The following is a 15,422-nucleotide window of genomic DNA, read 5'->3' as shown; positions in this document are numbered from 1 at the left end:
AGTTTTAAGTAAAGCCGGGATTAAAACAGTAGCTACAAGAAGCTTCAAATAAAAGGTGTTCTTTATGTTCAACCTAAACACCAACTCCGATAGACCATCAGTAGAGCAGGTGTTTAAATTAATCAATCACTGCTGCGAAAGCTTATAGCAGTGAAAGCTAATATACCACAGCCATCACTTAATAAACGCAAAATAAACAACCCTCTAAAAACGGAAAACTGTAATGGACTGAAAGTCCTGTTTTTTATGTGGGAAATTATTTGCGTGTGTTTTAGTATAATTCTGATATATTGGCGCTGTTGTCTGTTTCTATGGCAACGATACTGAATGTAGTGTAGCTTAGAGACCTGCATGGTTCGAGTTTTACCAACCCGCACCCGCCCGAACCCGTTAGGATGACTACCGAACCCGACCCGTCACCCGCGGATATCTTCAATTCAAATGTTATGGGGAGAGGGCGGAGGGGGGTGATGGGGAGAAAGCGAGAGGCAACAGATTCTTTTTTCTGAGTTTTTTGTCGGGGTTTGTGGACGGTGAGCAGCGGGGAGAAGTTTTTTTATTTTCTTTCTGAGGAGCGGCATGAATGGGGTTTTAATCAGATATACACAGCACCGAAAGCAAAATACGTGTACAAAATATTGGTGGGGACATGTCCACACCAGTCCTTAAGGAAGTTACGCCTATGATTGTTCAGATTAACTTGTCTTCTTTATGGCTTTTATTCGGTGCTTTACTGCATTCGTTTTGGGAAAATATGAGGAAAAAATAAATACAGAAAAAAAATATATATTTTTTAAAATCGCAAAATAATTATAGGGTGGCTAATGCCAAAGAAAGGGTGGCTGAAGCCACCCTTAAATAGGTCTAACGACGCTTATGGGCCCATGTGAAATGAATATCTAATTAATGTTCCAGAATCATTTCATCTCATCCTGCAGCAATAGAATAAACTACTATATTGTTGGGCTGCTTGAGTTAAATAATTCATTTTTTTACACTAAAATGGAAGTGTTTAACTTTTAGGTTTAGTTTAAAGTTTAAGAAACATCAAATATTTCATAAAAAATAATATTAAAAGCTTCACATTTCTAATTAAATCTCAATACCATACAGTGTTTTAAATAAATCATTGAAATACAAACTAGTATGGAATAAAAGCAGCATACAATTTTGTTTTTGCGAGGGAATGTGTTTTATAGATAGGTGACTAGAACTTTAGACCCTTTTTCATAATAATGATATAGTTTTAGAATATTGCTTAATCACTCCATTCACTACTTTATGTATCGGTAGCAAATATTTTCGATCAATCTTAGATGGTATAAAAGTAAAGAAAAACTAACTAGAGATTTATTTAGCTTGACTTTGGCAAACTGCTGCTCAGTGGAGCAGAGGGAAGCACTGCTGCCTTGCAGCAAGAAAGTTCCGGATTCAATTCTTGGTGCGGGGTCTTTCTGCATGGAGTTTGCATGTTCTCCCTATGCATGCCTGGGTTCTCTCTGGGTACTCCGGCTTCCTCCTACAGTCTAAAAACATGATTGTTAGGTTAATTGGCTTCTCTAAATTCTCCTTAGGTGTGTGTGCGTGAATGGTTGTTTGTCCTGTGTGTCTCTGTGCTTACCTGCGATAGACTGGCGACCTGTCCAAGTTGTACCCCGCCTCTTGCCCATAGACAGCTGGAGATAGGCACCAGGACCCCTCACGACCCCAGCAGGGATAAGCGTTACAGAAAATGGATGGATGGACTTTGACAAACTCTCTTTATTCATTCAGCATTATAAATAAACACCTGTGAGGTCAACATACTTAATAATTGGGCTACAAACCTTTTGTTTTTTGTGAGTTGTGATCTTTTACATTAGTCTTATATTTACTAAAACATGTATCCTACCCTTGTGACCAATCTCACCAGCCTAATTTACTTAATTCTAACCCCAATTTGTCAGATTTGTTTAAAAATCAATAACACTATTAATCAAAAAAGGAGAATGCATAGCTCAGATTCAAGGAAAAGGTTAAAAACCCACAGGCCCCACATTACTTTATAAGTAATTGAGTATTGATTAGATTAAAATGAGCCTTAGTAGGTTTGTGAAATCTTAAGTCAGTGGTGTCACTTACTGATTTCAACAAAGCACTGAAGGGTTAATGAAAGTATACAACTTTTGGCCCCAGAATTAGATCCCAGCATGAGCTGTGTTATTATTTCACCGAAGTAACCTTGTAAGGAGTGAGGCTCAGTGTGGAGAACTGTATTACCTGAATGCTGGTATGTAGGTTATAAAAAAAACTCAGCATATGTTCAGTCTAGTCAGGGGCCACACTGACAAATCAGATAAGAATGTTGTGAGTGTTTATTGAACGTTTGCTTTAACTGAATATCCCCACAGCCCTTCAGCATCACCTGACGAAAACCAGTTTGATTTCCCAAAGCACTACTTCAACCACTCACACCTTTGGATGATAACGTCAACAAATGTGCACACTGGGGCTGATCTGCTTCATTTTGCCACATCCTTGCAATCCTAATAGGCAGATCTGATTGAAATGGACGTGCGGCATGCACGGCTGGGGCTTTGAAAAGCGCAGCATGCACTCCGTCTCATCAGTTATTGTGTTTTTGGGTGCGAGAGAATGAGTTTTACTGTTAGGGCTTTTATCCAATGAGGCTGTTTTAATTTCGAAGTCTGTGTACGCTCAAGAGATTGGTTCATTTATTTCAATCGTTTTCTTCTGTGACCTGCTTGATTGCCACAGCCTGTTGGTTTATTCAGAGTTACAACTGTTCTGTACCTGTAGCTCGCTTGTTTATTAAATTTGAGGACTATGGAAATCACATGTTGTAGGATATTTGTATGAATGAGGTGGAGTAGACAATTAAATAAGCCAATTTTCTAAGAGAATAATATCTAATCAGATTAATATCTGTAGTGTTAGAGTTACTTTTTGCTCTAGTTAGCTTTGCACGGAATAAATGTTTCAGTCATCAGCAGCTGAATTAGGCTAATTGTTCAGCAGTGTGTGTTCAGCATCCAAAGGTTTAATAGATCTAACATTAATGGAAAATGAATAAAATTATCACCTGCACACAATTGGAAATTAAAAAATACTTTATTATGAAATTAAATCATGACCACCAGAAGCTGACAGAGAAGCTGACTTCTAAAGAACGGACATAGTGCCAGTGTTTGACAGGGATAAACAGCACATCTCCAGGCTGTAAGACACACTCCTGATATGGTGCTTTGACAAACTCAGGGAAGCGTTCAGCATCTGGATTCTCCACTTCCACCTGCAAGGATGAGTTCAGAAACAGGAAAACCTGGATTTTTTTTTTCCTTCTTGGCAGATAAAACCCAAGCTTTGTCTATTGACTGTCAATCGTACCTGACTGGTGTTGTGAAGAAGCTGAGAATCATGAGGATAAAGCTTCGCTGTGTCCTCTGGGGAGTACAGCCGGATGTATTTGCTTCCCACTACCTTTAGATATGCAAAGGAAATCCCACGTGGTTATACTCAGATCAGATGGCACACGTTTTGAGAGAATAGTTGTAGTCACCTGAGCCAGAAAGTTCTGCTGAGGATCTTGGTGAAGAGGAGATACAGTACCCTGGGGTCCAAACCATGCATTCACAGTGATGTCATCTTCATCACCTTCACCAAGACAGCAATAATCTGGGATGCGGATGTCTTCCTTAAGCTCTGGGATCTTACAGAGAAAATGAAACAAACAAAACATTCTCGGAATAAATTAGTTTTGCATTTACAATGCAATTATGGCACTGACAGCTAGCAGAGCTGCAAACAGTCCTTTGAGTTCATTCACAAATTCATTTATTTGTTTTTGTCACACATCAGCGTTTCAGATAATTAAATTAATTTCAGTAAAAATGTATTCAAACAATAATATTATTTACTATCAGAAAAAAGCTGTAAAAAGCAGCCTTGCCCTATACAAATAAGAAATTCTCCTAAAATTAATTAGCCGAGACACCTTTGGCAGCAAGATGGGCTTCAAATGTTTACAATTTCTGGAAAGATATTTTTTTACCATGGCTTTGGCGAGATATTTCCCACCTATCTTTGCCAAATTATTTTATCTTAGCCATGTAGAAGGGATTTTGACCAAAAGGATAGATATCAAGGACAAAGTAATCATATTTAAATTTGGACTCTGAACAAGCAGCTCTAAACAGTATAATATTCAAGTCATTCAGAGGTTGATGTAATGTGTTTTGGATCATTGCTCAGCTGTATAACCAAGTGCACCCGAACTTAAGGTCACAACTAGATAGTAGGATCTTCACTTTCAGAATCCTGTAGTAGAGAGCAGAACTCACGGTTACTTCAATTAAAGCAAGTTGTTTAAGTCCTGAAGAGGAAAAGCATATTCAGGCCATAAAACAAACCACAACTGTTTGACCCTAATTATCGCAATCCTTTTATCCTCCTTTTCTTTTAGTTTAACTGAGTTTGGCCTCCTGCTTTTTTTTTTTTTATCTCCAGCTGAGAGGCAGGGTACACCTTGGACAGGTCGCCAGTCCATCGCAGAGCAACACAAAGACAAACCACAATTCACACTAAGGAGAATTTAGAGAAGCCAATCAACTTACCGTAACAGTCATGATTTTGGACTGTGGGAGGAAGCCGGAGTACCCGGACAGAACCCATGCATGCTCAGGGAGAACATGCAAACTGCAGAAATACCCCAAGAATTGTACACGCAACCTTCTTGCTGCAAAGCAGCAGTGCTAACCAATGCAGCACTGAGCAGCCCCTGATTGAATTTAAATACACATCATATTCATCCTGTAGAACAATTTGATTGACAAACTAAAACATTTTGTGAAGAGGCAATATCTATAAGATGACACTTTTTCACAGTTCCATCTGGATAGCAGTTGTCATGGTAATATCAATGTGTGCAACATTTGCTAAGAACTTCCAGGATGAACATTTTTTGTAGACTATTGAATTTTTAAATTATAAGCAATAAAACTCCTCAAGTCTAGAGTTGCTATAGATCCTAGTGATTGAAATCAGAAGTTCTAGGAAAGTGGTCAGAGCACTGATATGAGGGAGAAGAAGTAGAAATGTATGAATGTGGAACAAAAATATTACAGTTTCTTTCCAATATGATGCAGAGTTACTTTTCACCTTTAGTGCAGGCTTTTAAAGCTCTCAAAATAACCACCTGTGCTTAATTTGATTTTTCCTAATTTTGGTCACAAAAATGCAGCATTATGTAGAACTTCTCATGTTACTTAATTTGACCTCTTGAGAGTAATTCAATGCGAGATGACCTCTGGTTCTTTTATACCAGCAACTCTCTATAATGCTTTACCAATGGTCTGCTTTATTTCTTTTTTTTCATCTTGCTGCAACACAAAGTTTCACACTGTAGAACAGAAACTGTCCCACAATATAGGTGTTAAAAAATGTGAACATAACCTCTTTTTTATTATTATGAGAATGGTAATCTAAACTTCCAAACTGTACTTTATGAAGAATTTAATATATCTCTAATATATAAAACATGCAAACTAATTTAAATCACTTTTTTTTTTCTGGATCTGTCAATAGTTGACTTTGTAATATAAACAAAAGGAGTGTTTTTCTGTTTTGATAATGTCTAGAGTATATAAATAATGCATGATTCCTATTTCAAAGCCTTATCCAAAGCGCAACACCTTACATCAAACGCTGCTTGTACTTATCAAGCATAAATGAGCCTCATCATTGATCATATTTGTGACTGTATCTGATTTTTTTTAACAAGCTTTTAAATACAAAGGAAGGCTTATTTTCCTTATAAAGTATATCAGCAAAAACTCAGAGTAGTTTTTCTTTCAATAGTTTTCATTAGTTTTTTTTTTTTTCTAAGGTTCTTTACTACTTTGATCAAAAAGTAGATTAATCATAAATGTTTAAGAACAGATAGCTGTTGGATTTTTCTTTTAAAATTAGCAAAACAAACCAAAGTGCAGATTTGACCTAAATCAGTTCATTGTGACAATATTAGGAAGATAATAAAACCCCCTAGAGAAGCGCTCAACCATTTTAGTGTTTCCTGAGTTAAATATATTAACACCATGACAAATATCTTGGTTCATTCTGCAAAGAACTTACATTATCTTAAGTAGTCAAAACCCTTGGACTTGTTCACATTATTTCATAATATAACCATAAAAACTTAATGTATTTATTTGGGACTTTAATGTTTGAAAGACACCAATTTTGGTACAACTGAAGCAGATTGAAAATGATACATGAGTCTTAATTTTTATTACAAATACAGATCAGAAATGAAGGCTGTGCATTCATTTAGTCCCCTTTACCCAAACAACCCTAAATCAAACCAATCAAACAAACAGGCTTCTGAAGTTCCCTAACTAGTAAACAGAGAATTTGAGCTTATAGTTATTTTAAGAGGTCTGTTAAAGAACAATAGTGAATAAACTGACCGGAGCAAAAAAATTGCTTGGCTCCGTATTTTGAAGGTGAAGGATAGAGAAGAGGTACGAGGACGGTGATGTGCGGAGTAGTGGTGGATGTGGAACAGATCTCATCGATTAACATGACTGCGCAAGTGCTCTGCACGACGTACGTGAGCAGGTCGGAGCGGTGACTGAGGATGTGGAATCTGGGGGTCAGCGCCCTTCTAGCTACTTCCGTCCACACCTGCTCCCATCAGTTGATTACTTTATTCATTGTTCTGTTGCTATATACACTCTTCCTCTGCAGTTACTCTTTGCTGGATTTTCTTCATTCCCTCCTCAAGTTCTTTTTCAGCCCCTGTTCTGGTTCCTGTGTTCCCTGGTTTGTTATTTCTGGATTTATGCTTCTGTTGCCACCAACCCCCATAATTAAATCTGCAGGAAACCATCTCTTCTACATTTGGGTTTTCTACAAACCTCAACTCATCTTGACATAAAAAAAACACATGACAGAGAAGAGAATAACCCTCATAACTGAAAGCATACCTGATCAAAAAGCTGGTGTTGTGCAAGATAACCCACAGCTTTGTGTCCACTCTCAGACACTCCAACCTGGAAAGCAAACAACCAGACATAACAACTCTTCTTGTCCATGACTGGAATCACAATGCGAATTCAAAACAAGAGGCGGCACTCACTTTATTCAAAATATATTTGTCGATGAACTCATTGACCGTAAGCAGCGTCTGTGACCAGTCCTCGTCTGTATAGCGGGACCCAACCTCGACAGGAACAGTCCGGCAGCCGGCAACAGACCTCAGGTACTCTATGCTTTGAGAGCAGAAAGATAATTACTGCTCACAACAAAAAATGGACAGCCATTGCAATCCTTGGAGTGTACAGCAACATGGTAAAACAGTCCTTTTAGATATGAATCAGACATTAAGAGGTTTGTGTTAAAAGTCAGAGCGAGCAACAGAAATACACAGAGGACAGCAGTCCTACTGATAAACTATTATGTGAAGAATTGATGAATTAACCCACATGCTGTTTGTTGCCTTCATTTGCACTTATTTAAATTAAAAGAAGCTAAAACTTTCATTTTAATACAATTCAAAAGATGTAAGTTTGTGTAGTCATTTGTTCTTCTATATAAGAGTCCTCCAGCTTCCCTCTCAGCCTAAGAAGAGCTCTCAGCTCTTGTTACAAGTGTATATCAGTATGATTACTTTGCTTGAATGAATCTTACTGGAGGATAAAGGTAATAATAAAAGCTTATTTTGATAGCATATATGTACATTTTCAAAACTCTTTTCACACAAATTCAGGAGTGTTTTCAGTCTAAAACAGCTTAAAAAAAAACAAACATGCAAAGGATACACCATTAATAAACACAATATTCAGTCCGAGCTGATTCTGTGAAAACCAACCTCCAGGGATGTTTGTTGAAGGCGGGCCAGTGGTCAATTATCCCCTCTAAAATCACGGGTTTGAGAGGAAGGAGGTGGTTTGCACTGAAGCTTTCCAGTGAAGGACACTTAATTCTGGGAACGGACAAGTCTTCTTTGATTAGACCAACATGTGGGCTTGCAATCCTTCTTTTCTGTTAATGATAGTGGAGCCAAATAAAAGAATAAGAAAAGAAACTTTAAACTCCAGAGGATACAAACCAAAAGGGATTTTATACATCATATACTTTACTTTTATTTATATAGTGCTGCGAGTTCAGTAATCTGGGTGTTTTTTCTGGTTACTTTTACTAAACTAAATTTAATGTCACTGAAAGTTAAGAGAGTGAAGTAAAACCTCCTTTAATTAGGATAACATACAACCAGTGGTGGATAAAGTACATAAAAGTAGTACCTGAGTAAAAGTAAAGATACTCGTAATCAAATCGTACTCAACTACAAATAAAAGTTACTCAGTCAATAATCTCTGTCAATAAGTACTACTTTGAAAACACTTAAGTATTTAAAAGTACATGGATTTTAAAGTACTCGAGTATTCAAAACTAAAAATAAAATGTTCTAATATCAGTACATTTCTGTATAATTTTCAGAGTAATTTTAAAGAACCTTGCAACTTTCAGAAACCACCATATGTATTAATGCACAGAACTACCTGGTACAGATTCTAAACTTCAGCATAAAAATGCCACAAAAAAGGACAGCTATTTTGATTATTATTTCTTATTTAAAAACAAACCAAGAAAACAGGAGAGTCTTGATTCTCCTCACACTTGTACTATGGAATAGAGGTTTAAGGTTGAATCTATTACCACAAACAAACCGTAACTCTGATTCGAGAACTCATCCTACTGAACGTGGCCACATGGTCACAACTCATGGCTTGATAAAATGTATAAACTATAAATTATATCTGCCCTGAGTTTCTAACATTTGTGAAATATTCAAATGTCTAAAGCGGTTGTGTCTAAATTCAGTCCTAAGGGCTGCTGGCTGCCATGTTTAAGTTAAATTTTCAAGAAAGAAAAGCAGAGTGAAAGTTAAAATATCCCCCAAGTACAGTAACGATACTCAAAAAAAGTTCTGCTGTACAGTAGTTAAGTAAATGTACTTTGTTACTTTCCACCACTGTATACAACACTATCCACATTTACTGGCATCCTTGTTAGATGGCTATCAAAATACATTTCTTATTTATCAATTTTTACAACAATCTAAAACAAAAAACCCAAGCATTTAAACTGTAGACTTGGTCTCTGCTGCAGTTCTCTAAACCTAAGCTTCTTCCTTCCTACGTATGGTCAACCATTCAGCCAAGTTCAACCATTCAGCCAAGTTCCAGTTATTGTTACCATCAAAAAATTATTTTAAATAGATAAAGTAGGTTTCGGATGAGAAGCAAATTTTTTTTGGTAAACTTTATTGATAAATGCATACAAGGCATGTTTTCTAAAATCTTCGATCTCATAGAAGAAATATCAGACTTCTCCCATTAACATGATAAATATATATATATATATTTTTTTTAATAAACATCTAAAAACTGCATGTCGGGCAACTCTAAGAAACTCTGAGAAAAACAGCCTCACATGCATTTAAAATATTTATACTGTAAGAATATGCAAGTTTTACATATCTTTAACAGGGCACTGATTAGTGTGGAGGTGGTTATGAGTAGAAGAAGGTGACGCCATCTTTTTTTCTTCTAATGTCAAATATCTCAAGCAGCATTGGCCTACAGTTGTTTAATTCTTACTCAGTTTTTTGTGAGCTGCTAAAATGTTTAAGAATTTCTAAGCTTACATTTTGTTGAAGCAATATTTAATCAGGAGGAAAAAAAAGTCAGACAGATCTGGTCTAAACAAAGTGGTCTGACCTTTGAGTTTTTGTATTGCGCACAAGGCAATATAAAAATACAAGAGACATTTTATAAAGGGAAAAATATCTTGGCTGCACTGTATAAAACTGTTACTTTATGAAAGGACACAAGGACACTGGTTAAAAAAGAAAATTACAAACCTTAGCCTCAATGTTTTCTGGATTATCTTCTTCTTTCGCCAATTTTCTTATTCCAGTTTGTAGAATACAAACGATGACCTGAAGTAGATTTTCCATAATGGCTGCGCCCATCAGCAAAGCCATGTCACATGTCCTGATCGCCTGCAGGATCTCCTCCTCTGATGGGTTTTCTCTACAAAGTGCTACAGCTTTAAACAGGCAGCCATAGGAGTAAACTCGCCTCCACTCTTTGTCCACATCACGCCATGTTCCCATGTTGAGTCTCTCCCATGAATAGTCCACAATGATTTGAGCATTGAGAATCAGGCTGGCGCTCGTCGTGTTGCCATACAGCTGCTTTCGGGCCAATTTCAGCATTTCCACAACACTTAACGGTACTTTATCACTAAAGGTCAGCGGTAACTGTTCCTCATTAGGAGGCAGAGCAGCAGAGATTTTCAACCACAAAGATGTCATGGATGAGATGGAGGTCAGCCGATGTTCTGCAAAGTGAAGAATAGATTTAGGTAGAAATGAAGCATTAATCTGTAACAAATTAAATTCACCCCATGCACAGACTTACTTGGAGCACATTGATGCAATTTATTTAGAGCTGGAACGTAATCACTTCTATGTTTGGCAGGTTACAGGCTCATCGGTGTAACAATGTGCAAAAACCTGCCCACCCTCATCACACACATACATCCTTGATGCAACATGGAAACAGAAGTGTGTGCACCTAATTTCCCAACTGGCAAACACGAAATGCAGGTGAGGACAGCCTGAGCCAGGTCTGCGCATGTGACACGTGCACAATGATGACAGTTTGCAGCAGGAAATGCCAAAAATGCCTCATTGTCAATAAGTCCATACTTGGATGATCTGTGTCGTTGGAGATGTTGCCAAAACATGAGCACCTGATTAATTTCTAAATGGAGACACAGTCTTGTAAACCTAAAAACAGCCTTCATCTGAATGATTTATTGTTGTTATTAAACCACACGGTTTAATAAGATACTCTGTTGGCCTTCAGCATTCTTCAGATCATTATAGAGTCTCATTAAAATACACATCTAAGCAAAAACAGCCAATGACAAAAGATAATGAAAAACAGTAAGCCTAAAATAAAAGGTTATTTGGAATGCTTTCAGCAGGGATGTAAACAAATAATCGACTTACTATTTATAAAATGAAAATCTGTTACATCCAATTAATTGATCAATTAACCTATTAATTGATTAATGTCCAGCAGAGCTGGTCATCCTTAAGAAGAATCTAACTGGTATTTCTAAGAGAAGTACTGCCAGAGAGGAGGCATACTAGAGCAGAAACAGGAATCGAGAGTCCAAGTCTAGTTTTTTTTTTACTCTGTTTAATGCTACAAGGATGCAGAACGGAGATTATATAGCTCTGTTTGGAAATATAAACACTCCATAAACTCCTTAAGTTATGATCTTAATCATAAGAGAAGCGTAATTATGGATGGTGGCTAGGGGTGCAGTATTATACATAAATACCTTATGAAATTATTATTCAATCTGTCATTAATTTAGTAAAATTGCATATAAATACAGAATTGAATTAACAAATACAAAATTTATCATATTGGCCTCAGTTAAATATATAGATTTTATTTAAAGGAGTGTATATAATTATTAAGAACACCATGAATTAATGGAAACTGTCACACGTTGAGCAAAGTCATAGAGGAGGGACTAAGGCTGCTTCTGTAGAAACCCTGGCCTCTGATTGAAAGTTTCTCACTATGTAAGATAAGACAATATCCTCCTGGCTTTCTTTAAGTATAAAATCAACAGTTTTGCAAATGTATATGGTGTAAATAAATTTCTAAAAGGTGTTACCATTTATTTACAGCAACATGGGCAGCAGCTCCAGCCTATATATAAGTAGTGTAGCCTCTAAAAGGAGAAGTGGTAGTAGTAAATTTGCAGGGCTAACGTTGATGCTGCCGAAGTCTCTGGCAGCTCCAACCAAGTCAGACCACAGCAAGCTGTCTTGTAAGTTTATTAGTACAGTCATAGGAAAAAGTTTTGTCACCCCTATTAATCTTAATTATTTTTATTTCTAAATATTTGGGTGTTTGCAACAGTCATTTCAGTTTGATACATCCAATAACTGATGGATACATTTGTATTTCAGTATTGAATTGAGGTTTATTGGACTAACAGAAACTGGGTAGGGGTGCCCAAACTTTTTAATATGACTGTATATTTCAGACCAAACTAGGGATATAGAGGCAAAAGTTGTTTGCCCGGTGTGGTGTAAATAAAATGGCTACACTTTTCATAAAGTTGAGAACCTTTCTAGCAAAAATGTTGACTTCATTGTAAAATAAACAGGAAGAAATGGTCTTATCTTGTTCAGTGAGAAGCAACCACCCAGACATCAGGGTTTCTATGAAATCAGCCCTAGTCCTAGTCTTGACTTTGACTGATGTGTGACCTTCTAAAATCAATTTAAACTTTATTAAAATTCATTTCAGCACAGAAAAATTAAATCATTGAGCCCATATTATCAAGCCCATATTATCAATTGTATATTTATTAAATTCAGTTTTTATTGCCAGTTTTAATAAAATAAAGACACATTTAAATGATTTTATTCGAAGGTTTTTAAGTATTGAACTGCGGCCCTCATAACCATCCATACGTAACTTCTCAGCTGTGTTAGGGAAGAAAGTTGTGATGAGAGAAAAGTTGAGGGCATCATGCAAAACATTTATAACATGATCATCATGAAAATTATGTTGACAATGAATATGGAAGATGGGGGAAGCTTTTGGTTAATCTACTTCATGGAGCCAAGTTTTATCATTCCACTGAGAACAACCAGAGCCTCCCATTTAAAAGTTTCTCACCACACTGATTGCTAGATTGCACTAAAAACTACGAGCCAATTTAGTTACCATCCACCTCATTTAACTGAAAAAAGGGGAAATAGTCTGACAGCATATCAAAGAAAAATATTTTTTGTATCGATAGCTTTACATATTTCATTGGAAATGAAGTGTTTCAAATATTTATTCATATTTCTGTATTTAGTAAACCAATAGGTTACCTTTTAGTTTAATAATGTGTAACAAAACATTTTTGGTTTAAACATAGAGTATTTAACACAGTTTCACAATAAATAGTTAGAATATAATATTGTATGTTTTTTTTTTTTATTCAGTACATGGAAAACAAATTCATGTATATGGAAAGATCCTTTTCATAGCTAAGAAACAGATTTTTAAGAAAATGGCTGCTTATGAATTATTTGATAGTAGATCGATAAGATCAATTAGCCTAGATTAATTAATTTACCAATAACTTGGATATCTGGTTCACGGCCACTTCATCTCCTCAGAATATTACATTTTCTGGGTATCAGTTCACAGCATACAGCGCATATAAGAAAACATCTTACACATTTTGATTTATTTGTTTATCTAAACTAGGTGTGAACAAACTGCACCAATGCAAACACAAAAAAAGGGAAACCCCCTAAAATATCTCACACAGTCCACAGAGACAGAATTAGTCACTTTAGATTCTGAAGTCTGAGAGGTGCAATGTACAGTAAACAGTACAGTAAAACAATTCATTACTATTTTAATTATTATTTTTTTTTATTTTAGTTACAGACATTTTGAGCTAAAGTGTATTTAGCTCAAAAAGTGTACTGGTACGTATTTACTTTAATTGTTTTATTATTATTTTATTGTCCTTGTTTGTTGATGACCCATATGCATCTTTCAATCCCAATGAAAGACAAAAATGTATCCTATTCTGCTTTATTATTTTTTTTCAATCATAGTCAAAAATATACAGATCACTTTACTCAGTGAATATATTTGACCCCTAAAAGCCAAAAAATGTATTACTGACTAAAAACCAGCTGAAGGGTGATAAAAGCAGACCAGCTTTCCCTTCACTGTGAATCACCTCGTCAATTTAGACAGGACTCTGTTATCAGTATCAAGGTATAAACACGTTTACAAATAAGTTACAGATTATTTCTACTACCATGATGTTCTTCCGTATTAATCTGAAGGGTTAAGGGGAGATACCACATTTAATTCAGGCTGTATGCAGCTTTTAGTTACACACTGCTCCACCTGTTGCTATACACAGAACCTGCCAAGTTCTTAAAGATAATTGGTAATGCTTGCATGGTAATAACATCAGTAATATATATATTTTTTTCCTTTTGCCTTATCTTGTCTATGTGAATCCCTTTAGCAGCAATTTAACTTTAACCTGAATTGATTAAGACACAGACTTTTTAAAAACTGTTTCTTTTTCTTCCCTACTGTGCACCAACAGTCAGCTGGATGAAAGAAGGGAACATCTTTCCCTTAATTAAAGACCAAAGCTACAGATGTTTAATCAAAACGACTGGCATTTAAATAAATACATCCACAGAATGTCTACGGTGGTTTAGAATAACAGTATTAACTTTCTTGAATTAAATATTGTAAATTAATTTTTAAATATTAAAGTTATGGACATATATCTTGATGCATGATGGGGACCTGAATAATTTGCTTCACTTTTTTGTGTGACTAATGACTAAAGTTAAAAGGAAATAACAACATAAAAAACGACTTTAGAGTAAAGAAATTATTTCATTATAACAGACAATCCGTTTAAAAAAAAAGCTAATGTTTAAATCGTATAAACATGGATCTTAAATTAATATCAGTGAAGAACGCTAACTATAAGCATCCTCTTAGCATAGCACAATACTAATATTAAAATTTGACGTAACAAATTTAAAAGGTATATTTACCTGTTAAAACCTTGCATAAACCGCAAAACCATTTTAAAACTCGGAGGAAAGATTCGCAGCTCGATTCCCGGTGTCACAGCAAAACACTCCGATCGAAACTTAGACCCTGAGTAACATTAGTTCCGCCTTGTCTTTCAGGTTGTATAGAATACAGAGAAATTGTCCAATTTGCGTTATGAATATGTTTTGGATACCATATAGACGGGTTTGAGTCATATTACTCATTATATTATAGTGATAGCAAAATAAATATTATTAACCTAGTGTCTGGTATAGATCTACAAGTATTCATGTCAAAAATAAGATACAGACGTGTCAATCCACTCCTGACCCTGCATAATACGCATTTTTGTACTATAATGAGAAAACTGCAGGAAACCTTCCCTTCTTCAGAAAAAAAAAAACACAAAATGAATTCCCGCTCACACTTGTTTGGCTTGTGTAGGCAGTTTCCTACTATCTATACACTCACCCACATCACACTCCCACACAGTTACATTTGTCCACACCACGTCTTAGCTTCCATGTAGCAGCTCAGGAAATCTGTTCATCTCTTTCCTCTGATCTGTCTTTTCCCTTTTGTCAACCAAGGGTAATCGAGCACAGTCAGCACACCCTTATTAACATAAAAGTTGACACCGATGCATCTGTCTCAACAGGTGGACAAGCTTCATAATTGTGCTGCATAAAGATAACTCACATTTTAATAATAAATCATGGAAAACAA

The 15,422-nt window shown here is 35.9% G+C and overlaps 1 protein-coding gene across 2 annotated transcripts; it reads right to left on the bottom strand.

Annotated features, from left to right (window-relative positions):
- Positions 1-3,092: 3,092 nt before the first annotated feature.
- Positions 3,093-14,798, bottom strand: kdm8 (lysine (K)-specific demethylase 8). 2 transcript variants are annotated; one of them, XM_038287805.1, is made up of 8 exons: positions 14,696-14,798; positions 9,923-10,404; positions 7,868-8,040; positions 7,136-7,268; positions 6,984-7,049; positions 3,560-3,709; positions 3,388-3,480; positions 3,093-3,292 (listed from the first exon to the last, which is right to left on the bottom strand). In XM_038287805.1, exons 2-8 carry the CDS (start codon positions 10,376-10,378, stop codon positions 3,128-3,130), a joined length of 1,236 nt encoding a protein of 411 aa, XP_038143733.1. In that variant the 5' UTR covers positions 10,379-10,404; positions 14,696-14,798; the 3' UTR covers positions 3,093-3,127. The 2 variants fall into 2 exon arrangements, with proteins under 2 accessions (XP_038143733.1, XP_038143734.1); XM_038287806.1 differs by lacking the exon at positions 6,984-7,049.
- Between the last annotated feature and the right edge of the window lie 624 nt (positions 14,799-15,422).

This window comes from Cyprinodon tularosa, unplaced genomic scaffold (genome assembly GCF_016077235.1).
Source record: "Cyprinodon tularosa strain WSP-4 unplaced genomic scaffold, ASM1607723v1 ctg246, whole genome shotgun sequence".
Classification (NCBI taxonomy): domain Eukaryota; kingdom Metazoa; phylum Chordata; class Actinopteri; order Cyprinodontiformes; family Cyprinodontidae; genus Cyprinodon; species Cyprinodon tularosa.
The sequence above is the reverse complement of the archived record's forward strand: the minus strand, read 5'-3'. Positions and strand labels throughout refer to the sequence as shown.

Excerpts from the sequence above, each read along its gene's own strand:
- kdm8 (XM_038287805.1), bottom strand. The coding sequence starts at position 10,378 with ATGACATCTTTGTGGTTGAAAATCTCTGCTGCTCTGCCTCCTAATGAG. Across the intron at positions 7,050-7,135 it reads ACAAATATATTTTGAATAAA|GTTGGAGTGTCTGAGAGTGG; the intron begins GTGAGTGCCGCC and ends TTTGCTTTCCAG. Across the intron at positions 3,481-3,559 it reads AGCAGAACTTTCTGGCTCAG|GTAGTGGGAAGCAAATACAT; the intron begins GTGACTACAACT and ends GCATATCTAAAG.